The 27,623-nt window shown below is 37.1% G+C and overlaps 1 protein-coding gene across 2 annotated transcripts in view; it reads left to right on the top strand.

Moving 5' to 3' along the window:
• The window catches only part of COL21A1 (collagen type XXI alpha 1 chain), a 172,134-nt gene that overhangs the window by 84,271 nt on the left and 60,240 nt on the right, over positions 1-27,623 (top strand). For both annotated transcript variants that reach the window (XM_062186299.1, XM_062186298.1), the window contains 2 exons: positions 12,390-12,443; positions 12,535-12,588. In XM_062186299.1, the coding sequence (XP_062042283.1) occupies positions 12,390-12,443; positions 12,535-12,588 (108 nt within the window). The remainder of the gene's footprint in view (positions 1-12,389; positions 12,444-12,534; positions 12,589-27,623) is intronic.

Here is a 27,623-nt window from a genome sequence, read left to right as displayed (position 1 = left end):
GATAAGTGAGGCCTTTTGCACCAGTGAATGGGAAAGGGTTCAACAAGTAGGTGATCTTCTCTAGAGAGAGTCAGAGAGGCCAAAGAGGTAACCCAGAGGTGGCCATCTAGAACTACAATAAACCATGAGCTGCTGCATGATTGGGGCGGCATTCTCAGCTGACCTGCTGGATTCATTCTGAATGTGACGGTAATTTTGAGCTTTTGAAAGAGGAAGTGATCTGCTTTGCATAAGACATAGAAGGAAAAATATGAATATTATCTAGGGAGTATATTATATGAGTCTGAGAGTAGAAGAAGGGAGATCATGTATGAGGTTATTTCATGATTCTACTTGAAAAGTAAGAGTGACTTGGAGTGGAAGGATGTGGAGGAAGAGAAGATAAGGGATCACTAGAGTACTGGATTACTTTTCAATGTAAAGTTGGCCAGAACTTTTGAATTTAGGTATGAGATGTGAGAGAAGGTGTCACAGCAGACCCGAAGTATTTTAGCTTGAGTAACTGGATGCATTGTGGTTCGATTTACCGTACTGGGTAAGACTCAGGCATAGGTGTGTCTTGCAAAAAGAATTGAGAATACATTTTTGGATATGTCAAAGGTGCCCAGTTGGGAGTTGTCATGTAGATGTATCTTTTTTGTTTTTTTTTTTTGACAGGCAGAGTTAGACAGTGAGAGAGAGAGAGATACAGAGAGAAAGGTCTTCCTTTTTTTCCGTTGGTTCACCCCCCCAAATGACCGCTATGGCCGGCATGCTGCCAGGAGCCAGGTGCTTCCTCCTGGTCTCCCAAGCGGGTGCAGGGCCCAAGGACTTGGGCCATCCTCCACTGCCTTCCTGGGCCACAGAAGAGAGCTGGACTGGAAGAGGAGCAACCTGGACAGAACTGGCGCCCCAACCGGGACTAGAACCCGGGGTGCTGGCGTCGCAGGCGGAGGATTAACCTGGTGAGCCGGGGCGCTGGCCAATGTAGATGTATCTAAAACCATGAAAATGGATGGAGTGTAGAGAGTGACTACCTATAAAGAGAAGGGGACAGTTGAATGAGCTTTGGGCTAGGAGGAGGATGATTCAGCCAAGGAAATTGGAAAGGACTAATCAGCGAAGCACAAGACTAGATGAGTGTGGCATTCCAAGTGAGAAAATTATTTCAGATAGGAGGTTGTTGGTTGGATCAGTGTGGTCAAGGGGTCAAAAAAAGTGACACCCCTAATTAGACTATTACATTTGCTGTGTGGGGTAATTGAGGACTTTGGTAAATAGGATTTCATGCAGGGTGAGAATGAAAGCTTGACAGAAGGGATTCAAGAGGGAATGGGAGATAGGAAAATGGTGAGCATTTATAAACATGTATGTTCTTCTAAGGACGTAAAGGGAAACAAAAATGAAGATACTTCTCTTATGTCCTCTGTGACTTCTTTCCTACTTACACTGGGTGAAAAGATTTTTATAAATGAGAAGCCTTGCTCCACCTGGAGACCCCTTTCCTGGGAGCTACTCTATGACTGGAAGCTGAAGTGCTGTACTAATTCCAGTGCAGATACCCTTCATAAGCTGATCTGTTATCTGCTGGTATCTTATAATGACACAGTGCTCCCCTGAGGGCCTTTTTTTTCAGTAATGAAAAGTCCCGAGCAATGTGTGGAAGTGAGTTGCTGAGAAGCCTTTTGGCAGGTTTTTATTTTTATTTTTGATTAAATATATTCCTATAAATGAAGTACTAAAGACCATAAATATTAGTCTATGACTCTGATTTAAATTATCCTAGACAGTGCTTCATCTCATCAGTACATGTATATATGTGCTTTTGTGTACATACATATGCTTTTCTATTTAAAGCTATTTAGTATCAAACACCAGTGAGTGTGATATATGCAGAATAATAGTTCCTCAATTCGTACATGTCCTACTTCCCAAGAACTGTGAACATGTTACCATACCTGACAACATATACAGTTAATGTAAGGATCTTAAAATAGGGAAATTATTTTTAATTACCTGTGTGGCCCAGTATAGAATGGGTATTTGGAAGAAGGAGGCAGAGTGTTAGAGTTAGAGGATTATTGGTAATGAGAAAGGGGAGATCAGAGTGAAATAGCCATGAGTCAGCATTTATAAGCAGCTTCTGCAAATGTACTTCAAAATGTTTATTTTAGTATTTTAGTATTAAATGATGTTTAGGATTGAGTGATGTTTATTTTGGTACAAAATTTTTTTGAAATCTGTGTATGATTTTGTTATTACATGCATGACCATTAGCTTTTTAAAGAGCTGTTGTGTATATCTATCTTAATTTTTTTATACCAAGATAAACTTAAATCTTTTCATTCATTTTTTCTATGAACTTTTGGGAAATAGTAAATCCTCTTCTGGAGTCTCTAGGTGAAGGATGCTTTGCTGACACCTTGATTTTAGCTCTATAAGATCCATTTTGAATTTCTGAACTCCAGAATTATGAGCTAGAAGATAATAAATCAATCTGTGTTTCAAATAATTTGTCATGGTGGCAACAGGAAACTGTTAAACCAGCCTAAATGCTGATTTCCCATTGTGTGGATTTTTCTTAAATATCCCCCACCCCCTGTTTCTTTCCCTCTGCAGGACACATGAGGTTGGGTGGCCAAGCAGGAAGGGAAAGAGAGCCTGGGAGCCAGAACAGCTGAGGGTCATTAGTATGTGTCCAGAGCCAGCACCCAGCAGGGGTGGGAAGGTGTGGGTGGAGCTTCTGGCTGGCTATGAAAGCCATCTGGACCAAGGAAACTCAGATGGAACAATTAGAAGGGAATTCTGCTTTGTTTGGATTTCGTTCTGTGCAATCCCCCTCAATAAGCAATTTGATTCTCTTTCACACATTATAACCAGGCCAAGTCAACTGAAGCTTTAAATAGGAAATTATTCCACTCTGGAGACATGAATTTTCATAAGGAAAATGAGTTCAATAAAAATCAGAGAGCTAAGTCATATCATTCCATTTCTTTCTTATTGCTTAATCAGGTAAATAACTTCTATCAGTTTAAGATCTGAACTCTTTTATTATTACAAAAGAGAGACACAGGAAATACTTAAATATCCTGCTAGGTAATTCAGAGTAGTGCAATTACGAAAGGCTTTATACTGATATGGCATTGATTTTTCTTAAAAAAAAAAGCCATATGTGGAAACATAAACTGACTGGTTTATTATTTTGTAGAGATTTTTTTTTGTCATTATTAGTTACTCTCCATGAAAAAAAGCATTTTACTTAAACAAAAGCCCTTGCTGGTCACTGCAGGGATTGGATCTGGGTCTGGTTTGTTCTCTAGTCAGCAAAATTGCTTTGCTTATATGGGACTCAGTTTTTTCACCTGGAAAATGAGAAGATGGTGTCTAATGAAGTTTAGATTCTGTCCAGTTTATTTCTAAGAGTCCATGGAAGCCGTCATGTTTGCTAAGAGAAAAAGGTGAAAGAGACTAAGCTGTACAATCTGGAGATGATTTTATATATCCATGACCTCAAGAGGTGAGTTGGGAAGCCTGGCTGCACCTTGCCACCAGTAGATAAAGCAGTGAGTTATTCAGGGGGTCACACTCAGTGATTCAGTGTCCTCCTTCTCCTGCATTAAGTGTGGCATTAAGTACTCTTAAAAAGAGGTCTACTTCTATGAGACATTAAACCCCACCAAGTGATAGTCAGCCACAGGCAGTAAATTTCAAAATTGTGTGGCTATCAAACCACCCAGTATAAATGTGTGGAGGGGAAAGATTTGTGGGAAATGAATTTGGATAGGTAGGAAGGACAGTGGAGGGAAGAGCACAGAGTCCCTTAGGCCATCGTGATGACCTTGGCTTTCTGTTAGAGTGAGCTGCACAGGTTACTAAAGTGACAGGGTCTAACTCATTTTTAAAAGAAAGTACTCTGGCTTCGGGGATGAGAACAGAGAGACGCAGGAGGCTATTGCAATAACCAAGTTGTGACATGATAGCGGCAAGGATCAGGGTGAGCAGTGCTAAGGTGAGCAGAACTGCTTACATTCTATGTTTTGAAGATAGAGCTGCCAGGACTTGCCAGTGAGTTAGATGTGTATTTGAGAAGGATAAGTCCAGGTAGACTCTAGTATTGTGGAAGAATGAGGTGATGGAATCAGGAGTGTAGTTTTGGATATGTTAAATGTGTATGAGTAGAAATTTTAAGTGGGTAAGTGAATATAGAAGTTAGGCATTCAGGGTAATTTCCATTTTTTGGGGTGTCCTTTGTTTTCTGTAGGGTTGATGGTATTTTTCATATAGATCAATAAGATCTCATGCTTCAAGAGAATTAAACCATTAAATACATGTTACAAATATTTCTTCTGACTACTCATTTGCTTTATAATTTTGTTTTTAAGTTTAGAAATGTAAACATATCTTTCAGTGTTATTTATTTTTTAAGTATGAACTACCCTACTATATGCTTATTTAATTTGTTGTGATGTTTAATGGCTTTTAGTTCTTGATTTCAATGGGAATATATTTCAGCACTTGGAGTGACCTGAAGATCCAAAAAGATATGGGAAACTTAGAGAATGGACAATTCTAGCATAGTGAATTTCAACCTGAATAAATGTATGGCTCTTAACTTGAATATGAGGTGTTATTTAATCTTGGCAAGAAAGAGTTCAACATATGTAATGGAGCCGCCTAAAGGCTGGTGCAATTTTTGGCAGTTAGGTAATATGAAATGTTTATATTGAGGAAGATGACAGCACTGCCCATGGAGTGTTAGATCTGGTTTAGGACTCTACATTTAGGGCCATTTAGCAGCTGGAATTCCTTCAGCAAGAGTAACTAGGAGGCAGACTATGAGGGAGGATTTACTGAACTGCTTGTGTCATCCATGTGAGGGGTACTGTTTTCAGATATCCAGATGTTCAGATGGTGGAGAGTAGGAGAAAAATGGGAGAACTATCACTTAGGCTTGCAGACTACAGACGGAGGTGAATACTTGGTAGTAAAACAAGCAGGACCCATGAGGCAAATTCTTTATGCTTTCCTCCTTTCAGACCCTTAACTGAATGTGGTGTCAATTGTGGGCTCAACAATTTGAGAGCAGTGGGGGAATTTGGGGCTATTTGTCATGAAAATTAATGAACTGGAGAATAGGATACATTAGAATAAAAACAAAAGGAGTGACTTGGAGAAGAGAACTAAAAGTTGCAGCTTAATTATGAAACATTCTTCTAGAGAGAACAGTTTCTACCTGAATTCTCATTTCACCTCATTCTGAATTTCTTAGCAACAACATTTATTTTCTCATTTTATTCCACTGACATTAATCTCTCTCAACAACCTCTCCCCAACCCCAGCCCAGTTAAAATATAGCCTATTAGTCTTGAATAAATTGTCCTACTCTTTGGGTAGTTCTTTCTTTTCTCTAATGAAATGTTATTTAAAACTTACATCTTCATAAAGCTTTTCTTTTTTTTTTTATTTGACAGATAGAGTTAGATAGAGAGAGAGAGAGAGAGAGAGACAGAGAGAGAGGTCTTCCTTCCATTGGTTCACTCTTCAAATGGCTGCAACGGCTGGTGCTGCCAGGAGTCAGGTGCCTCCTCCTGGTCTCCCATGTGGGTGCAGGAGCCCAAGCACTTGGGTGACCCTTCACTGCCCTCCTGGGCCACAGCAGAAAGCTGGACTGGAAGAGGAGCAACCAGGACTAGAACTGGTGCCCATATGGGATGCCAGCGCTGCAGGTGGAGGAATAACCAAGTGAGCCACGGCACCTGCCCCCATAAAGCTTTTCTAAACAAAGATTAACTGATTAGCTCATTCATTTTCCTACAACACTGTCCTATAGAAATCATATGTGGATCTTTCCCCATTAGTCTGACATGTCTTTTAAATTGATTATTTGTATTTTATATATTATGTGTAGCATATACAATAATAATAGCTTATGTGTAGATAAATATATATATATATATACACCCCTGTTTGTATATAAATTAAACTCTTTAAGGAATTGTTCAGTAAGACATCTAGCATTTCTGATTTTAAAGATAAATTTATGCTTATCTTATATATTCTTTTGATCATTATCCATATGAATATAGGGCTGTCTCTATCATAGTTCTTATTTTCATTGCTGGTTGGGTCAATAAATATTCATTGGTTTATTTTCTTATTAGTCATTCTTTCATTAATTCACTTATATGCCTTACATTTGTTGGATGTTTACTGTGTTCCTAAAACTCTTCTAAGCTTCCAATACTTTGGGTGAAGACGATAAATATAGGCACATAGTATTGGGTAATGGTAGGTACTATGAAAAAAATATAGCAGCATAGCAGGAGAAGGAAAGAGGTTAGCTATTGGTTACCTATGTTGTTTCAATATAAAAAGCATAGTTGTTAAAAATGTAGGTTGTAATATAAGAATTGCCAAAAATAGAATAGGCTACCTTAAAAAGTTGTGTGCATTCTCCTCTTGAAATAAGCTTGGAACAACTTTGAGTATAATCTTAGTCAGGAAAAATGGCAATTTGTCAATGTTTAACCAAATTATGGGACTAATATTTTAGCTCTATTTGCAGAGATTATTTGTCAAAAGTAGGCAGTGTTTTTCACTTGTGTGCTTTGCTCAAGGCAAATTATTATAGGAAATCAGATGATGTTGCTTTGTTTTTGTCACCAGTTCACCTTTCCTAAGACAGAGAGGATTACATTTAGATTAAATTTCATTTGTAGTCAATGTAGTTTGTTTTGACGGAGAGATTGTGTTTACCTCCCCAGCACCTTATATAGCTTTTAAATGTCAAATGTGTTTTTAAAATTATTTCATAAAATACTTTGTGCTACTTTATATTTCATAATCAATTAAATTATATTTTCCTCTAGAATCCCTCTTACATTCAGTGATATCATCGGCCATCCCACTGCCTAGGAACCTAGTCATACCTCCATAACTCAAAATTCCTCACCCCTGAAAACCCATTGTTAATTTAGATGAAACAAACTGCATGTGCACTCAGGTTATACCTACCATTCTGTTCCCTCTGCAGGAACAGCTCTCCCATGTCCCTCACTTGTCCCTCATCATCTATCCTCCATAGGGTAGCAGGTGATCTTTTCAGAGCACAAGTCTGGTCGTGTGACATCCTGGTTTAAATTACTTTAGTGGCTTAGATAAGGATCAAAGTTCTTTGTAAGCTGTGCATGTAACCTCCAATCTACTGTCCCAGTCTTGTCTTGTTCCTCTCTTTTTGGCTCTGTGAATTTGGTTCATTGGATCTTGTGGCAGGACATATTGAAAGGTGTCCTTTTGTGCACTGTGCTTCCTTTTGCATCCCTTTGATTTTGTCTCCTAGGAAAGCATCCCAACAGTACCTACTTTTCTTCACTTCCATTGCATCACCATTCTTTCTTGGGACATAGCTCAGATGTCACCTGTTAATTACTTGATTATTGACACCTATTAATCCCATAAGTGAGCAACCAATTAAAGCACATAAATGACTTGAGTATAGGTTAGGCAGTTAAACTGGTTTCTCTATTAGTTGTATGTGGAAAGACAAAGACATGAATTTTCTTGGAGTTTAGTTGTATAGAGCTATAAAGTCTGCCAATGACTCAGAGAATCCAGAGAGGACATTAAAAATACAAACTTGATTTTCATTGCATAGTTACCCTGGCTGTGTACCACAGTATAGGTTGGAATTCTGGGAAACTTTGAAGACAATTATATTATACAATAAACTTTAAATCACATTCTTTCATTTTCCAAGCAAGGTTTACATCCTAATGATTTCTCTGGACTTTATTCTCACTTTAAGTTTAGAATATTTAAGGAAAACCAGTATATCTACTATCCTTTCTACTTTTAAAAAGGTATATGTTTACATTGGCAGAGTGTTTTATGGGATCATTACAACTAGATTTAGAAGAAATGATGGACCTTGCAAATTTGAGGATTTTATTTTCTTAATTTTCATTTCAATGCTATACATCTTTCTTGGAGCATTGTCACTATGAATCATGGAAGATAATTAAATTGATTTTGTATTCTTCAACCCTACAATTTGGCAATGAGAATATTTTTTCCTAAAAATGACTCATTTATAAAGAGACTCTCTGTGAACATGGAAAAGACATAAATACTGCAAGAAATTTTGCAGATGGGGGTAGGGTAGATATTTGGACCTGTTGATAATTGCAGTACTAAAATTGAATACCATTAAACAAAGATCATAAGAAATATACAGTTCTACAATGAAACAGAAACTCATGTTCAGAAAAGTAAACCTAAGTAAGCTACGTGCAAAAGCTTATCATTTTTTCAGCTTTAGGACATTTTTCTTTTCTTTTAGTGTATCCCGCTATGAGTCAACCAATGTTTTATTTCTAGCTCCTCTTGGAAATTGTTCTGTGTCATAATACTCCTCCCTGTTAACCATTATTTCCCTGATTTTCAGTCCAGAAATTATTTTTCTGAATTTCACCCAATCTCTTCTGGTGTTTTGCCCTGGGATTCCCCCAGCTTGGATGTGGCTTTTGGTTTTCTATATTTTGTTACTGAGCATGTTTCCTCCAGCTTCTAAAATAATCTTGACTTTCTTTACACAACTAATATCTCAACAATGTTATCTCATTATAAATTTGAAAAAAATGGGCTACATTATTCTGATAATGTGAGGAGCTTTTATTCTTTTATCTAGTATTTCTTTTTTTAAGATTTATTTATTTATCTGAAAGAGTTACACAGAGAGAGAAGGAGAGGCAGAGAGAGAGAGAGAGAGAGAGAGAGAGAGACTCTTCCATCTGCTGGTTCACTCCCCAACTAGCCACAACGGCTGGAGCTGTGCTGATCCGAAGTCAGGAGCTAGGAGCTTCTTCTGAGTCTCCCATGTGGGTACAGGGGCCCAAGCACTTGAGCCATCTTCCATTGCTTTCCTAGGCCATAGCAGAGAGCTGTATCGGAATTGGAGCAGCTAGGACTTGAACCGGCGCCCATATGGGATACCAGCATTGCAGGTAGTGGCTTTACCTGCTATGCTACTGTACCAGCCCCTTTTATCTAGTTTTTCTAAAGATGAAACAGTCGTTATAAAATACACCGTAAGCATGCTTGTATGTTCAGTATTGTATTAAGTTTTTATGAAATGGTTAAGTCATAATGATGATTCCAGAGCCTGCCTTTTTGAATGCACCAACAGTGATTGTTAAGCCTTTGCAGTACCATTCTGAAAAATTGTTCTCATGGTTTTGTGAAATAGTCTTTGAGACTGAAGAAAATGATGAAAGCTACATTCACTAAACTCCTAACATATGCCACATGTTTCCACCTGTGACTCCATTTCCTTCTCTTCAAAAGTGTAGTAGATAATATTAGCCCAATCTGTGGTACAAACTGAGCTTTTGCTAGGCAATGTGACTTAGCCAAAACTCCACAGAAAGTAGAAGGAGAGGCAAAAATCCAGTCCAAGGTCTTTTCCAATTTCAGAATTCATTGTCTTTCCACTTCAGTGTGTTGCCTCCCAGGACTTGGGGATTTGATGACTCTGCCTGAGGTCGCATTATGAGTCAGAGTTGAGCTGGGAACATAGTCTAGGGCATCTCCAAGTCATTTTAATCCATTAAAGTGCAACGTGTCCTCCATGACAAAGACATCATATCAACCTCTTCGAAGAGGACAGACAGCACAGCAGCTTGTGAACTTTTAAAAAGTAATAAAGCAGATATGGCATTTGGCTTAGCTTTTGAAAAAATGTGAAAGAAAAATAATTAATTAAATGTGAACTTTGCAGATGACTGGCCATTTTGATCAATAGCCAATCTTCATGACAACTTTCTTTTGAGGAATTTAATGAACATTCCTTTCTCTGGGCACTCAGAATTCTAAACAATTTAAAAATAGTCTGGAAAAATGGACTTCTTTGAATGTGATGAGTCATTCAAGAATGATCAGATCTGATTTCCCATGAAGCACTTTCTGTAGAGGGTATTCCCACTGAGTCTATTGACTTACTAGCTATGTAACTAGACAAGTTACTTAACCTTCCACGCTTTCGTTTCCTTATCTGAAAATGGCAATGATTTAGAACCCACATTACCAGGTAATGTGGGGTTTATTTGAATTAAAATATATGAAATGCTTAGTGTGCAACATATGATAAATACTATAAATCATTGTTGTTACTGTTTTTCCCAATTACAATAGCTTGTTTTAAATCATGTTGGATTTTCCAGATGGAGCATATGTTTTAAAAGATCTGCAGGATTTCTTGATAGGACATATTAATGTAATTTAGCTATGTTCATTGCTATCAGTCAGGATTCAGATTCAGTTTCAGGACTTCTTCCAAAGTCTTTGAAAGAAGGAGTTTCAGGGCTAAGCAGAAAAGGTAGCAAGATAGGGCTGACCAAAATTTGTATAGAGTTTCTTCTGTCTTTTGACTGATCTTGAGAATATCAAACACTTGCTATTACTAAAGTTTCAATTTGCTACTGGAAACTGCCCAAATGTAAGATGGTAAGAGGTTGTATACAATTGTATGCAGTTTGAATGACTTAGATTTTTCCCAATGCTGGATCAACAAAAATCTGCCCAACAATGTGTACAATGCTGTAATTCATAGATGAATTAGATCTGATTCCTGACTTTAAGGAGTTTGTAATCCAGTGACACAGAGCTGGTGCCACCCAGAGAGCAGATGGTGAGTTTGAAAATTACAGGTTGTAGGCCAGCGCCGTGGCTTAACAGGCTAATCCTCCGCCTTGCGGCGCTGGCACACGGGGTTCTAGTCCCAGTTGGGGCGCCGGATTCTATCCCGGTTGCCCCTCTTCCAGGCCAGCTCTCTGCTATGGCCCAGGAATGCAGTGGAGGATGGCCCAAGTGCCTGGGCCCTGAACCTGTATGGGAGACCAGGAGAAGCACCTGGCTCCTGGCTTCGGATCAGCGAGATGCGCCTGCCGCAGCAGCCATTGGAGGGTGAACCAGCGGCAAAAGGAAGACCTTTCTCTCTGTCTCTCTCTCTCACTATCCACCCCGCCTGTCAAAAAAAAAAAAAAAAAAAAAAAAGAAAAAGAAAATTACAGGTTGTTTTATATGACATATGGAGAGGTTGATTATGGAACCTTTGTTTGCTGGTGAAGTGAAATGTTTAAAGATTGGACAAAGGAACTCAAGAGAAAATTCTGAATCTTAGACATCACGCAGAAAGCATAATGTTATACCCTGTGAAAAACTGAATAGAAATTGTACAATCATCATTCTGGAAGGAACTGACATAGCATTTTACCAAAGAAAAGAAAAGAAAAGAAAAGTTAGTGCATGTAAAAAAAGAAAATCTGTAATGTAAGACTTATTCAGAGACAACCATTATTATTGTTAGAGCTAGCAAATAATATTAGAAGGAATATTTGAAAATGTGAGTGTAAATAAGGGAATTATGACATCTCTAAAATTACAGTTATAAATATACCAACAAGTGAGTGGATGAATATGAAGGTCAGGGTAGGCACCCATGGATAGCCATATGGAAATGTAGCTTTTGGATTAATGAATGAAGATGTAATTGGAAACATTAATGAGATATGTGTTAACACTGTTGGCAACAGATACATGTATCCAAATAGTAAGAAAGATTGAATCCGAATAGAGTGGTAAGTGTGTTTATAAGTGCCGGATTGTCCAAGTTAATGTTATTGTCATTCTTGGAAACATAGATAAAGTTTGGGGCCTCCAAGTTTGTTTGGAAATTTTAACTGCCACGTGTTGAGCAAGCAATGCATAGTTTGCCTCTATCTAAAAAGTTGTGCTACTTTACGAAGGGTCCAGTTTCTGGAGGGATGTGTAAGATGCAATGGAGATAAAATTGACTCCTCTGGTCTCCCGAGCTTCAATGGACAGCTCTGTGTTGGAGAATGATAAGTCACAGCCATATTCTTGGATTTAACATCAGCAGCTTTCTAAAATAAGCAATCCAAAGACTGTTACACAGTTCATCTGAAGATTAACATTCATCAAGGTTTTAATTTATTCTAGGGATTAACTCAGTTGGCCGTTTATCAAGTAGTTTAAAAATGTGATATATTTATTTAATGTTCCAATCTTAAGTGTTTTCTCTTGAGTACTGTGTTTCAACATACAGAACATTTCTTTGAGCTATTTTCAACCCAGAGCTTTCCACTTAATTTAATCTTTTGAATATTTTTATTAATATCAAATACCTTTTTCTGTATTTTTATAGATTTTATAAACATTGAAGGATTTGAATTGCTTATTAAGCATTTGATGTTTTGTTAGTTTTATTTCTTAAACAGCTGCTAAATGAAATTTTAGGTGTAAAAAGCTTGAGACAGAAGGGAATCATCCAGTGGACAGCTTCTTTTTTGTAAATACAGAGAAATGTTAATTATTTCATGTTTATTTTTCTTTAGGGGTATCAGGGAATCACAGGATCACCAGGTGTTCCAGGATCTCCAGGAATACAAGTATGTGATCTGTTTATAAACATTTTAGAAAATTCAACTCTAGGAAACTAAAAAATATAATTAACAAAATTTTATTTTGTGTTTAATTTAGGGACCTCAAGGACTACCAGGTTACAAAGGAGAACCAGGGAGAGATGGTGGAAAGGTAAACATGCAAATAGTAATTGATGGTTTTGGTCACTCAAATACAGTAACAGGATTACCCTTGATGGCTGCCTTTCAGTAATGTTCACCTTGGTGAATTCAAGATTCATGGACTCAGAAATTTGTTGGTGACCATTAACCAATAAAGCTCATACAAGGCATTTATAATTGGATGTAAGTGCTCAGCAACAGATGACCACTGTTGGATGAAGCAGATATTGGCATGGATTGGATTCCATGTTCTGCCCTGTTGTTAAGCTCTGTGTGGTGCTACTCTGTGTTAGCTAGAACTAAAATATGCACGTTAGTGTCAGATAGCCCAATGCCTGCAGGTCCAGCTCCAAATCGATATTTACCTGGAAGGGGGTCTATTGTCATACACTGCTCCCATAAGTTTTCAGACAAAATTTTATGTTACAGGCTCTTTTATTACAGCGCTGAGATTTCCCATACTTTCCATTTAAGTACATATTCATTAAATGTGTTCCCTAGATAGTCAGAGACTACTAGCTCTGATAATTTGTCCATGTGCAAGGTGCCCTTTGGATTTTCTTGAATCTCTAAGTTGATTTTATTAGCTTCATCCCTGGAGTACAGCCTTATTTCCAGAATCTTTGAGGCATTTGGATGTGTCCTCATTAAAAAACAAACAAACAAACAAAAACCTACAATAATTTTGAACTTCCAACTTTGCAAAAGTCTTATGTTTTACAAATAATGTTCTCAGCATTCAGATCAGAGAAACACTGATGTAGACTTGATCCACTTTATGATTTGATGGTTGCTCATGTTGATTTCAGAAAATTATGTATCTCTGGAACCAAATTTTAAACTTTCGAGCTATATAATTTTTGGCAAGTTAATGAATGCTTATTGTATATGAAACTACTTAGTGCGACTCCTGGCACAGGATTTTTTGTTGTTGTGGTTTTGTTTTTGTTTTAAATAGAGGGTTGCTTTTGTTCTGTTTTCTTCATCAGGTTTAGTGATAGTTGGGATGTGTAGCATGACGGGAGCTAACATGTATCATCGGGATGTCATGAGTTATTACATTCACCAGGACAAATAGGAGGATGAGTGCCTGAAAACAAAACAGAAGATGGAATAGATGAGGGTAGATTGGTAAAATGGGGAGAGTGATGGGTGGTAAAGCAGAATTGATAGTTGATCTATTCTCAAAGAAGAATGAAATCCTCTTGTCTACTGAGGGCCTCTATGAGTCCTTTAAGCACTGAGCAATCTCAAACACAAACAGTCTGATTTTTGGGGAAAAAAATACATAGCATTGCTTATGTGAATGAATATGTCTATGAATGAATGAGTGCATTTGTTTTTCCTCTTAATTGAGTTTTAGAGGCTAGATATATAAAGGAGACTTTTTATTTGTATATCCTAAAAGAATTGGAATAAGCTTTTATGAGAAAAGATGTGTTTTTTTGAAAAATCACAATATAGCTGGAGTGGGTACTATGGCACTGAAGGTTAAGCCATCACTTGAGAAGTTCCCATCGCAGGTGAGAGCACCTGGTTCAAGTCCTGGCTTCTCCTCTTGTAACACAACTCTTTTCTATGCACCTAGGAGACAAAAGATGATGGTCCATGTACTTGGGTTCCTGCCTACCTACAGAGTTTCTGGCTCCTAAGTTAGGCTTCGTCTAGCCCTGGCTGTTGTGGACATTTGGGAGTGATCTAGCAAATGTCTCTCCTCTCTGTTACTCTTTCAAATAAATAAATAAATAAATAAATAAATAAATAAATCTTTTTTAAAGAGAGTGAGACACAGCATGACTATTTATGACTGTTTGCAATTTTTTTACTTATCCTAATTTATCTTTAAAGGTATGCAGGTAGGTTTTCAACCTAGCAGTTAAAAACACCCACATCGCACATCAGAGTACCTGGAATTGATGCCCATCTCCAACTTTCTGCTTGATTTTTGCAGATTCTGACAGGAAGTGGTGATGGCTCAAGTAATTGGGTCTGTGCCACCCTTATAGGAGACTTGAATTGCTCCTGACTCCCAGCTTCAACTCCTGCCAGGCACCATTGTAGGAATTCAGAGAGTGAACCTGCAAATAGGGTGCTTGCTTGTGCTTTCTCTCTTCCTCTCTCTCTGTGTGTGTGTGTGTGTGTGTGTCCCTCCACATCTCTCTTCATCTCAAAAAAATAATCTTGGTATTTCTGCTTTTTTACTTGTTGAACATTATGGAGAGTGGTGCATTAAGCCAGTGACTACAAAGTAAATTGAAAGTATGTTATTGCAAAAATTAAAGGGAAAAAAAAGTAAAAAGGTGACATTGAGGGAGGGGTGGAGGAAAGGAAGTGTGGTTATCTTCTTAGAATTGTATCTATGAAATACATGAAATCTATTGTTTTTATATTAATAAAAATTTTTAAAAATAATAAAAAGAATCAAAGAATAACAGCAATTCTGCTAGTAGTAACTATTCTATTGTTTTGGGTCATTGTACTAAATTTTAAATATAGAGGTGTGAATGTTACAAAGCCATACATTTAATTGGATAAGATAACTAAGTTGTGTGTTTCAACAGAAGCCTCTGTTTTCAGACCAGCAATGATTGCATTTGGAGTTGGTGGTTTCCTGAGGTTCATTGTCGAGGTTAAACTCCTTTGTCACAGTCACCATGGGCCTAGAATCTCTTGTGTTATCTTCCCAGCTCCTATATATTCCAGTTGGCTTTTGACAGTTCATTACCCAGAATTAAAGTAATTTAGTGAGTTAGGTAAAAGTTTTTCCTTGATTGTTCTACTATAATACATGATCTTCAGAAATGAGAAGGTTACAAAATATACCCCTGAGATGGCTTTGACTTGTGGCTGTGCAAGATACTTTTTCCAGGCATCACACAGTGGCCTGTGGGAGATTGTTCCACCCAATACTGTTCTCTGTTAGGATATTTTCCCAGAATAATTTTCATCTTGTGGCTTTTCTCTAAAGACTCGCACATTAGGAGTTTCCACTTATGATAATTAAAACTATATCCACTTTTTTGCTGACTTTGTTCTCTGTATATCAGATGATAGATGTTTTTAGGTTTTTTTTTCTTAATGAATTTACTGTCAAAAGGAACACTCAGCAAATCATCTTCAATTGATATCTCATTTTATTACATGCTTTAAAAGAATTCTTTGAAGTCTAAAAAAATCATTAAATACTTTCTCATACCTAAGGAGATCTAATATATTTAAATTGTGTGGAAAAAAAAACTTATGTTACTCCTTGTTGCTTAATTGATATGAATTTATAAATTTTCAAATTGACATGAAACTTTTCTATAGAAAATTCGATTCTGAGATGCAGTTAATATTAATAATTGACTTTTTTAGCTTATCTAGACTTTGTTCCAATTTATTAATTGTTTACTTTTCTGGACTTAAGAAATAAGATGTATTGATTATATATAAGCTATCATTATTGAATGAACCATCCACTTTATTTGTCTTTGTAAGAACATTTAATATTTAAGTGGTCTCTTCAGAACCTCAGTTTCTCAGTGCTCTCATGGTTTAGACTTCCTTCCTTACATAAATCTCATATTTCTGGCCTTCCAGTGTCAAAAGACTGAGTTGTTTTTACTGATTTCTATTACAACCAATGTATGTTTTGAGAGAGCAGTAATAGAGAACTAAATTTAAAACAAAAATTTTTAGGGGATAATATATTAGAATTTAGTATGTTAGTGCTGATAGTTCTTAAAATACTCCTACAGTCCAATTGTAAAGAAGTGCCTCCTTGTCCTGCTTTTCCAAAAAAAAGGAGGATAATCTATACATGTAGCTTTCTGATAGCACCACGCCTCAAACACTGTGTGTGTGTGTGTGCGTGCTCACGCATGAATATGCATGCATATTTTGTACATGTATGTATAATTTGGGGACTTAAGGCAGTCACTTGTTACATGATCAGTTATGAATTCAAATTGCTAATCTCCTAAACCCTGCTTTTTAATTTCTTTAAATCTCAATTTCATCTGGGAAGTGGAAGCTATAGAATTACTTACTTCATGGGCTTATTGTGAAGATTAATTGAGGCCACCATATGTTTGGCCTAAAATAAACACTATAAATTACTGGTGATGATGGTTTGTTTTGAAAAACCCTGTCCTGCTGATTACCAAATGTAAAGATTTTGAAAATATGGCCAGTGCCGCGGCTCAATAGGCTAATCCTCTGCCTGCTGCGCCGGCACACTGGGTTCTAGTCCCGGTCGGTGCAGCGGATTCTGTCCCGGTCGCTCCTCCACCAGTCTAGCTCTCTGCTGTGGCCCAGGTCCTTGGGCTCTGCACCCACATGGGAGACCAGGAGGAAGAACCTGGCTCCTGGCTTCGGATCAGTGCGGTCCGCCGGCCGCAGCGCACCGGCTGCAGCGGCCACTGGGGGAAGACCTTTCTCTCTGTCTCTCTCTCTCACTGTCCACTCTGCCTGTCAAAAAAAAAAAAAAAAAAAGATTTTGAAAATAGCTTTGTTGTATCTTTCTTTAATTGCTGAAATACCCCATCTGAAACAATCAAATAGAAATTTCACAAGTTTCTTCCCTATAGATCTACCCTCTTAACTATAGAGTTATATTTTATCCTCCTTCCTGTTAGATGGGTGAACTGTCCATGTATAATCCGCAAGCCTCAGTATGCTCTTGAGGATTAATTACTCATTCTCTTCTGGCATCATTAATTTTTTTTTCTAATTAAAATTTACCAATAGCCTAAAGACTACATAGCCTCCTTTGGCAACCTCCCCATTTCTGTTTCACATCATAGTATAAATACTCAAAAAGATACTTTCTTACTTCCCTGTCTCTCTCTAACCCACTTCAGTGGGACATCCATCACAATTTCATGCTGCATATTTAGATAACCAGTCTACTTTCAAATCCAACAGTCAGTTCTGCTCGGAAATCTTTTGTTGCCTTGCAGTATATTTCAGCAACTTTTGACACTGCTATTTCTTTTTCCTATCCTCCTTGGAACTATTTCTCCTCTTGGCTTTTGAGATGCTACACATTCCTAGATTTTCCCTGGCCTTCAGTAGTTACCTTTTTTATTATTGAATTTTTGGCATTTCCTCCTTCATCCATTCTCTAAATGTTAGGGTGTTCCAGAGTTCAGTCCTGTGCGCTTCCCTTCTCTCCTTATTAGAGTTTATGATTATAATGTTATTAAGTATATACTTATATAAATATGTATATTAATATTATCTACAGAATTATATGTAATGATTATAACTGTTCTTAATGCTTTGATACAATTAACAAATATTTAAAAATAAATATATGCACATATGCATATAGACAATCTGTTTACTGATATATATTTTGCTTTATCTAGAGAATTTTTAGATTCTAAATTTTAGAAATAGGACTTTTCAGAAAATCTTTCTTAGAATCAAAGGGATCACACAAACAAGACTAGTGTCTGCTAATACTAACTGATAGAATCAAAAAAGGAGAGAACGATCCATCATGGGAAGCGGGATACACAGGAGACTCATAAAATGGCAGATGTCCTAAATAGCACTCTGGCCTCAGAATCAGCCCTTAAGGCATTCAGGTATGGCTGAAGAGCCCTTGAGAATATTTTAGGCATGGAAAGCCAAGACACTCTGGAAAAAAAAAAAAAAAAAAAAAAGAAGACCTAAATGAAAGGTTTCTGTGAGTGAGATCCCAGTGGAAAGAACGGGGCCATCAAAGAAGGAGGTACCTTTCTCTGAAGGGAGGAGAGAACTTCCACTTTGACTATTACCCTGTCGGAATAAGATCAAAGTCAGCGAACTCAAAAGGCTTCCATAGCCTTGGCAACTCATGACTAGAACCTAGGGAGATTTCTGATGCCATAAACAAGAGTGTCAAATTGTTAAGTCAACAACAGGAGTTGCTGTGTACTTACTTCTCAGGTGGGATCTGTCCTTAATGTGTTGTCCAATGTGAATTAATGCTATAACTAGTACTGAAACAGTATTTTACACTTTGTGTTTCTGTGTGGGTGCAAACTGATGCAACCTTTACTTAATATATACTAAATCAATCTTCTGCATATAAAGATAATTGAAAATGAATCTTGAGGTGAATGGAATGGGAGAGGGAGTGGGAGATGGGAGGTGCACAAGTGGGAGGGAAATTATGGGAGGGGGGAAGCCATTGTAATCCATAAACTGTACTTTGGAAATTTATATTTACTAAATAAAAAAAAAAGAAAATCTTTCTTCCCTTTCTACAGTTTTCTTTTCTTTTAAATACTTCTTCTGTAAGAGATTTTTCACCCAAAGCGACACTAGCTTTGGCCTCCCTAAATATTTTCTGATCTTAGGCTCTCTTGCATGTCCCTGCTATATGTATAGTGCTGTTCTCTGTCTGCTCATAGTTTTACTACTTCTGTGGCTGCTTTAACAAAGTCTTGATTATTTCCTAACTTTTTAACCTTTTTTATTTTAACAACATATAATTGATTCAGCATCTTAATTTATTATGAAGAACATTAACTTTACTTCCTACCTCATCTACTGGCTACTTTTACTTTTTTTTTTGTCTTCCTATAGTGACATCATTTGGAAATGTTGCTGATTTTTTAAAGAAAGCTTCATGCTTTGTTCTAAACTCCATTTCTAACTGTTTGGAGGGTTCATTGAGGAGTTCAGGCAATGACTCTGGAGTAGCAGATCACAAGTCAACTTTTTTAGTAAACCCAAGTAGGCCAGTGGTGATTCCTAAACCCAAAGGGAATGTCCATCAGTGTGTTAGAGGAAGGAAATATTTTAGTGAGTTTAAATAATCCCAACTATCATTATAGCCTGAGCCTTTTGTAAAACTTAGCAAATTTTTTTAGCCTGGGAGAAGAAGGAGCCTTAGGTACAAGAGTTGTTATATTGGCTACTTGAATGTTTTCCTGTGGAGTGTAAATTTTTCTATTTTATTCATAAAAGGTTTTGCATTGGTAGAATCCAAATTCATAACTCCTCACACTTAACCCTCATGTTTGCAAAGCAAGTTATTCTGTGCCCATGTTATGTTAATTGTGAAATAAACTATCTCTATTTTCCAATTTGCTAAACTGAGAACTGAAGCACATGAGTCATTTAAGTGACTAACAGAACTCAAGGAGTAAGGGATTGAGATAAAATGCCTTAAACCCAGTCTGACCATGTTTTCCCTATACTTTTGGACTTGGGTCAGAATAATTTTCCACCATGTGGCTTGTGCCTCTTTGACTGCATTGTGTACAACTGTGAGAAGAATTATATAATGCTTTGTTCAGTAGCATAGGTATAAAATTCATATGTATATATAGGGCCACATGTCAAAAAAAATCTCTTACTGAAAGCGTTTTGCAATTTAAAAGTATGGCAACCTGTAATCTAGAGCTCATGATTCCTCTTCTTCCAAGAGAGATGTACAGTGTGAATACTCTCTCATGCACAGTCAGCACAACCTTAACTCAGCTCCCTCCCCAAAATGTCTTCTGCTTTGGTTCTTTATTGTCATTTTAACATTGCTGTATTACCAACGAGATCACAAGGAACACCTTTGTGTGTTTTTCTTACTAAATTTTTCTCAGTATATCCATAGAAAGATACCCAGAAGTGGAATTTGTTATTGTATCAAAAGAGTTAAATTCACCATTATACCTTGATACAAACTGCAGAAAGTTTGTGTTCTTCCAATAAGTATTTGAAAATATCTTTCCTCACACATATCAACTTTGGGTTTTATTAGTTTTACAGTTTCTAAATTTTACCAATATATGTTAATAATCCTACTGGTTTGATTTTTATTTCTTTGTTGTTAAGTCACATAAGGAACCTTGACATGTGATTTGGGGACATTGTGTTACTTCTCTATATTTTGCTTTTGTTCATATCCTCACTTTTTTTCCCCCTTTCTGGGCTGTTTTTTTTTTTTTCAGAAATTTATTTGCATATATGTATTTCATAGATTACTTTGTAAAAATGTTTTCTTGGCTTATAGTAAGTATATTGACTTAGTTTTGGCATTTTATCCATACAGAAAATTAAATTGTATTGTATGTTTTTTTTCTTTTATTTCTCCTATGTTTATTCCACATTATAGAATTTTGATTATCATTACTTAAAGGATTTTTAAAATTCTCTTAATTTATTTTTAGCATTTATGCTTCTGGTAGGAATGATCTATATAAGCATTCACATATATTTCTTCTTTTTTTTTCTAAATGGATAGCCAGTTGCTACAAAAATATTGGTGGAATATCACTTTTTTCCTTCATTTATTTGAAAAATCATCTTTGTCATTAACTTTCCATTTTCATTTGGCCTAACATTTTGGCTTTCCATTCTGTTCCCTTGATCTATCTACATCTTTTCCACCACCAAATTGTTTTAATTATTGTCACTTAATAGTATGAGTTAATACTGGCAGGAGAGTTGCTTCTTGATTATTCCTTATAATCAAAAATTTCCTGGCTCCCCTTTAATGCTTATTATTCCAGATAAAACTCAGTTATGTTTCCTTCAATTTCTTATAATTCCCATTCATATTTAATTAGGATTCCTTTCACTTTATGGATTGATTTTAGAAACATTGACATCTCTCCAGTACTGAGTTTTCCTATTAAAGATTATGGCTTAATTTTTCTGTTTACTCTTGAAAACTTGCTGTAATAATATTGAAGCTCTTTTTACAGTGATCTTGAATATTACTTAAGTTTACCATGCCTAGGAGTTTTTAACTCTCTTTTTTCCCTATTAAAAGTAGAATCTTTTCTTAAGTACTATTTATTTTTAACTGATACATTAATATTGTGTGTACTTATGGGATACCATCTGGCATTATGATACACATATATATTATATGATATCCAATCAGGGTAAGCATATCTATGTCCTCAAATATTTATCATTTCTTTATGGTGAAAATATCAAAATCCTTTCTTTTAGGACTAAAAATGAAAACATGTACAGTGTATTGTCATGTATATCGTTACCCTACTGTGTGATGGTATGTTAGAATGTCTTAGTTCTACTTAACTATAACTTAGTACTCATCTGTGCCCCCTACTTATCCCAGCTTCTGGTAATTCCATTATACTCTCAACTTCTATGAGAGCTACCTTTTTAGATTCCATAAATGAATGAGATCATTTGTCACTTCTCTTTCTGTACTTGGCTTATCACAGTTAACATAATGACCTCTAATTCCATCCATGTTGGTGCAACTGACAAGATTGCATCCTTATTTATGGCTGAGAAATAGTCCATTGTGTATATGCATTACATTTTCTTTATCCATTCATTAGATGATGGACATTTAGGTTGTTTCCCTTTTTGGACCATTGTCAATAGTGCTGGGATAAACAGGAATATTGATTATTTACATATGAAAATCTGTTTATTTTTATATATTAATTTTTAAAACAATTAATTGATTTCTCTTATTAACTTACTTAAAGCATTATGTATTATGGCAAGTTAGATATGTAATCTTAAAGAAGATTATATGTTTTCTTCCTTTTATGTTTATCCCTCTTACCACTGTATCTTGTTTAAACTCATTGGCTAGTCCAGAGAAACAGTAAAAATAGTGCCAATATTGGTAAGTTTAATTTCTTTTTAAGTCTCAAACAAGTATTATTTTGTTTAGTTTTAGTTGGTATCTGTTTTCGTAGTCTACTTTTTGATGACATATGTGTATATATATATATATTAGGTATATATGTGTTGTGTGTATGTATGTTTGCAATTGATTTCAGGGTCTTCAAAATTCAAGGGAACAAATATTATAAAAAAAAATTCCAACATAAACTTACATCTTGATTCTATATTTCATGAACTTTTTGAAGTACCCTTTATCTTTAACTTTTGATTGCAGTCAATAGAACAATCACAGTCTTGTTTCATTTATAACTTCCTCTCTACACTTACTGATACAAGATTTTAAAAAATAGTACCTTGTCAAATATAGTCAGTGATGATACCAATATTCTGTTTTCTCAGCTATTTGCCATAAAATCTAAGTTCATTGGTGCTTTTGAGAGCATGGTTGAATGTCTAAGAATAGTTACATCCCACTCTCCCTTCTTAAGGTAAATTTCTCTTCTTCAACCTGGAAGAAGAATAAAAGTTTATTCTCTGAGCAAAAATGAGGGCCTCTAGGCTAGAGAAATAGAGTTGTACTACAACAATGGGATTTAGAGAGTGCTGACCCATCCCAAAAACTCATACTCCTCCAACCTGACATCAAAAACGCTATTAGCAAGTCCTGTATGCCTCAGGCCCAGATGATCCTTCTATGGGAAATCCATTGATGCCCAGAGCTATCCAATGAAATGTTTTTGAAGAGCATGTTACACTATAGATCATAGTCAGTGAACTGTACCTATTGAGAGTTTCTGATCTACTTTTATATCAGCTGTTGATCAAGAATTGCCAAATAGCTCAGGAAAGTTAGATATTAAAAAACAAAAATTCTTTGAAGAAATTCATACAAGGTGTAGCGAGGGAGACTTAAAAAAATCAGTTATGAATGCCCTCAGAGAAGGAGAATCCCTGATAGAGCCTGCTTTAGTTGTGCTCCTTAGTGCTGAGCAAGGAGTTTTCAGGCAACCTGGAAGCAGACCTGCCATTCATGACCCTGTTATAGACCATATTCCAGATACCAGGTTCTTGCAATCACTATACAATCTATCTCAATCCCATTTCCAGGGTCTGTGGGCCTCTCTCTCTCCTACCTCTGACCTCCTAAAGGCCCTCAACACAGTTGCATGTCTACTTCTGTAGGTGGGTGACAGGAGGCTGTCTATGTAAAGTATGGATGGAGACTGGAAGTGTAATGTAGAATATATATGTGTGCAGGCTCTAGGATATATGTATAGAGTGCCTGGAATAATTATTACAACCATACTTATGTATAATATTATAAAATGTCCAGGCATTGCAAACAAAAGGAAGACCTATAAGCTTTTTGAAAGGGAAAATACCACTATTCCTGCTACCTCTGTACCCAACTCATGACCCTCCCTCAAAATAGGCAAAGTTACAAATTGTCAGAAAAAAGGAAGACTTTACATACTTCACAGGTGACATTGAAACAAGATTTGGAATGGAACAGAGCCTTCAAAAGTCTAAGGGGAAAAAAACCCTCAAAATTGTACTTTTATAAGTCAGTTATCAATTACATAATTCGATATTATAAAGAAATTTATAGAGATGTAAGATCTCAAATGTTATCACTATGAATTAGTTCTCAGGAAGCCACTGAATAATGTGCTTCACTAAACAAAAGAATAAACACAAATGTAGAGAACAAGTGTATGCAGAAATTAAAGAGACAACTTTATGAGAGAATAAAGAATGTGAAATTTTCAATGCACTTTTTTTTTTAGAATTGATCTCAGCAGTTGGAGAGATTTGGAGTTGAATATAGCAATAAGTTCATAGGAAAGTAAGCAGCACAACCAAAAGATAAATTTTGACTCTAGAAGAACTAAATATTTGGACAAGAAAATGAGTAATAAGTACATGTATGGCTTAGCTGTGACTCAATATAGTGAACACCGATTACTGACTTAACTGAAACTGCAATAGAAAGTTAAGGGGATTAGTGCAGATTAGAAATAGGTGCAGGGAAATGGTGTTGGTTGATATGAGAGGTTAACTCTGTATGTTTCCTGTGAAAAATCAGTAGATAATGCTGAAAATTGAGAACTTACAGTGCTGGGAACTTTAGAGTAAAAGGAATTGCCTTTAGTGGGCTCTATAAGCCTTGAATAGCTGTCATTTTTGAAACATGTGAATGAATAACCTTTATAAAAATTATATCAGTCACAAATATCTCCCTCTTTTGCCACTAGAGAAGCCAAGAGAATAATTAATTCTATATGGTTTCTTAAAAGTATATTGGAATTAGTGGAGAAAAGTGGTGGAAAAAGTCTCAACTTAGTAGTCTTAGTTTTGACTAGAGCAATTGGGTGATTGAGGTGACCACAGAATAAGTTTATTTTGAAGTACTTTTGAGATGTAAAAGGTAGGTAACTAAACTTTGGACAAGTGAATCTGGAGCTCAAAAGAGAAATTGATTGAGGCTGAGTTGGAAGTCATTAGATTCTAGTAAGGATTTTCAAAGTTGTGGAAAAGTAGAAGAGTACCTGAAATGGATGAAAAGTTGAAAGAGCACTCATTTTTAAGATCAAAGATTTGGGGCCAGTGCTGTGGGATAGGTTAAACCTCAGCTTGTGGTGCCAGTCGCATATGAGCACTAATTTGTGTTCTGGCTGCTCCACTTCTGATCCAGTGCCCTGCTAATGCACCTGGGAAAGCAGTGGAAGCTGACCCAAAGATGGCCCAAGTGCTTGGGCTTCTAACCTGGGGGAACAGGGTGGGTGCGGAAGAGTGGAAGAAGCATCTGGCGCCTGGCTTCTGCCCAGCTCCTTCCATTTGGGCCATTTTGGGGGTGAACCTGCAGATGGAAGACTCCCCCCTGCAAGGTGTCCAGTGCGTAGCAAATCTTCCCAGGCAGACGAATCAATTAATTCACAGGCTTTTATTGGGGTTCCGCTCCCGGGCGAGGTTCCTCGGTCCCAACAGAGCAACAGAGCAGGGGCTGGGGAAGTCGCACGTCAGAGATTGGGAGAGCTCCTTTTATAGATTCAGGGCATGGGGTTAAAGGTTGAGGCAGGTCTGACCCTCATTGGTTGACCTTTAGGCACCTGCAGGGACCTTGACAAGGACTTTAACTGCCCGGAAGTACAGGTAGGGACTTTTCATTCCCGGAAGTATAGGCCTTTCCTCCATGTGGATCCCAAAGCTACCATCCTGATCTTTTGATGATAGGAAAGGGGGCGACGATGAGTCTCCCTGGCTACTTCCTGCTGATTGGGGGTGTCGTCTACAGGGGCCCGCTGTGGGTATCTTGGGGCTCCTCAGGGACAGGCATGTATGGATGGAGAAGCACCTCGTTGACTGCCTGGTTGCTGAAGGCCTTGGTTCATTCCATTATCACCTGCTATAAACACTTAAACAGACACTGTAGTATATAAGTCAGGGTGAGAATAGCAATCCTAAGAGTGGCATTAACCAGGTAATGAAAGGATTTCATAGAGGAGAGGAAATGAGGGGGCTCTCTGGACCCTTGTGAGGATTGTTTGATGGATGTGGTTTAAATCTGACCCCAGCCAAGACCAGGAGAAAGGCCACTCAACTTTTGCAGGTAGAGGGGTTTCTCTGTAGAGAAATTCTGAATAATCATGCAACATTAAGTGGAGGAGAGGACCATCAGTACACACAGGTTGGGAGCAGAGTCATTGATGTTAGAGTAGAGGTTATTATTACAAAGGAATGAGACCCAAATGGGCTAGACAGGGTCTAGAACAAAGGACAGAGTCATTATTAGAGGACCCAAAAAAGTGCTGTCTAAGCCACGAATAACTTTGCTGATTGAGAAGCAAATAGAACCTGACGGAAGGGGCTTGATAATAATCAGGTGTGCTTTAGGCCTTGTAAGTTAAGAGGCCCAGACCTATCTCTTCACATGGGGTACATCCTAAGGGAGGTGTGAACCTCCTTGGGGAAGGCATCCTGTTGACTTCCATTACCTACCTGGCCTGGGAGGAGAGCTGGCTAGGTAAAGGCAGGTGGCATCTCTAACAGGAAATTTACAATTCTGCCTGCAATGTTACTGACCCTACTTGGCCGTCCCTCTCAGCTGTGGTGGTCACTTTGGAAGCTGGGCTGAGTGAGGGGCTTTTCAGCTTAGAACCAATAAGATCCGTGGCTCTGACCTGAAGTCCTTCAACTCCAGGGCAGTTCCACTTCCAGAGATCTTGGCTGGCAGAGTTGCCAGGGCTCTTCACAAGCTGATTTCTGCTGAAGCCCAGGCTTACCATATTGAAAGCCACTGCAGTGGACTGGCCTGTTGGGTCTCCTTGAGGGCAGATCACTGTACAGAACAGCTATAAATAGGTCTGCCACCTATCTTTACATTTCTGATGCCTAGCTTTCTCTTCCTCCTGGTTTTTGTTAAAGCAGACCAGAGGATGCAAGTCAAGGGGTGCTCAAGTCCCATCTCTAATCTAAAAATCAAATTGTGCACCTTGGAGAGTCCTTCAGAATAGAATTAGCTTCCTACCTCGAAGATAATAGAGAAATGAGAGAACAAGTTGGACTTAGAATAGAGAAATGGGGGTGCCAGTCCCAGATCACTTACTAAAAATAGCAATATCAAATGAAAACTTAGAAAGCAGTTTAAATCATTAGATAACAAATATAGCAGTTTCAATACTAGCTTTTTAAAACTTTAACTGTTTTTTTTTAATTTATCAATTGATTTGAATTACTTTCTGCTCTTAGTAACCTCAGCTAACCATACTTTCAGTTGGTACCTATAATACATTATTGGTTTCATCTGTTTACAGCACCATCCCAAAGTACTGAATACAATAGATGTGGCTGGAAAAAGTCCATGAGAACCTATAGGAGGACAGCTAAACACAGAACCAACAACACTTTAGTTTTATGAGCAGCAAATCTGATATATAAAACTGTGGATGACAAAAGACTTTAAGTTGCCTCATTTAAAATTATAAACTCATTATAAACCAACAAGAGGCACATGCTTGCTTCACATAGCATTTTTGAAAGCACTTGTAGGATTTTACAGAACATTTAACTCTTTAGGCCTCTGTGCCTTTCTCATTAAGATCCAAGATTTCTTCTGTAACCTTCTGTGACTTCCACACACCCTCTTCAACTTACCTGAAACATTCCATCATTTCCATTCCAGTCTAGAGTAAATTAGCCATTAGGATGAAGTCAGTCTTACAAACCTGTCCTTTCTTTATTCAAAATAACTCTTTCCTTTTAACCTTCCTTACCAAATACACATTTCTATACTTGTGATGTTTTCCATCTGCCAATTTCCTTGATTTATGTTTTGAAATAATCTGTTAAAAATCTCAGATTAAGATTAAGGTAACACATCAAATTTCAGCCTGAGTTACTCCAAGCAATGTTGAACTCTTTTCATAGACAGTTTATAAACTAACCCAAAAATTT

The sequence above is a fragment of the Lepus europaeus genome, chromosome 3 (genome assembly GCF_033115175.1).
Source record: "Lepus europaeus isolate LE1 chromosome 3, mLepTim1.pri, whole genome shotgun sequence".
NCBI classification, from domain to species: Eukaryota; Metazoa; Chordata; class Mammalia; order Lagomorpha; family Leporidae; genus Lepus; species Lepus europaeus.
The sequence above is the reverse complement of the archived record's forward strand: the minus strand, read 5'-3'. Positions and strand labels throughout refer to the sequence as shown.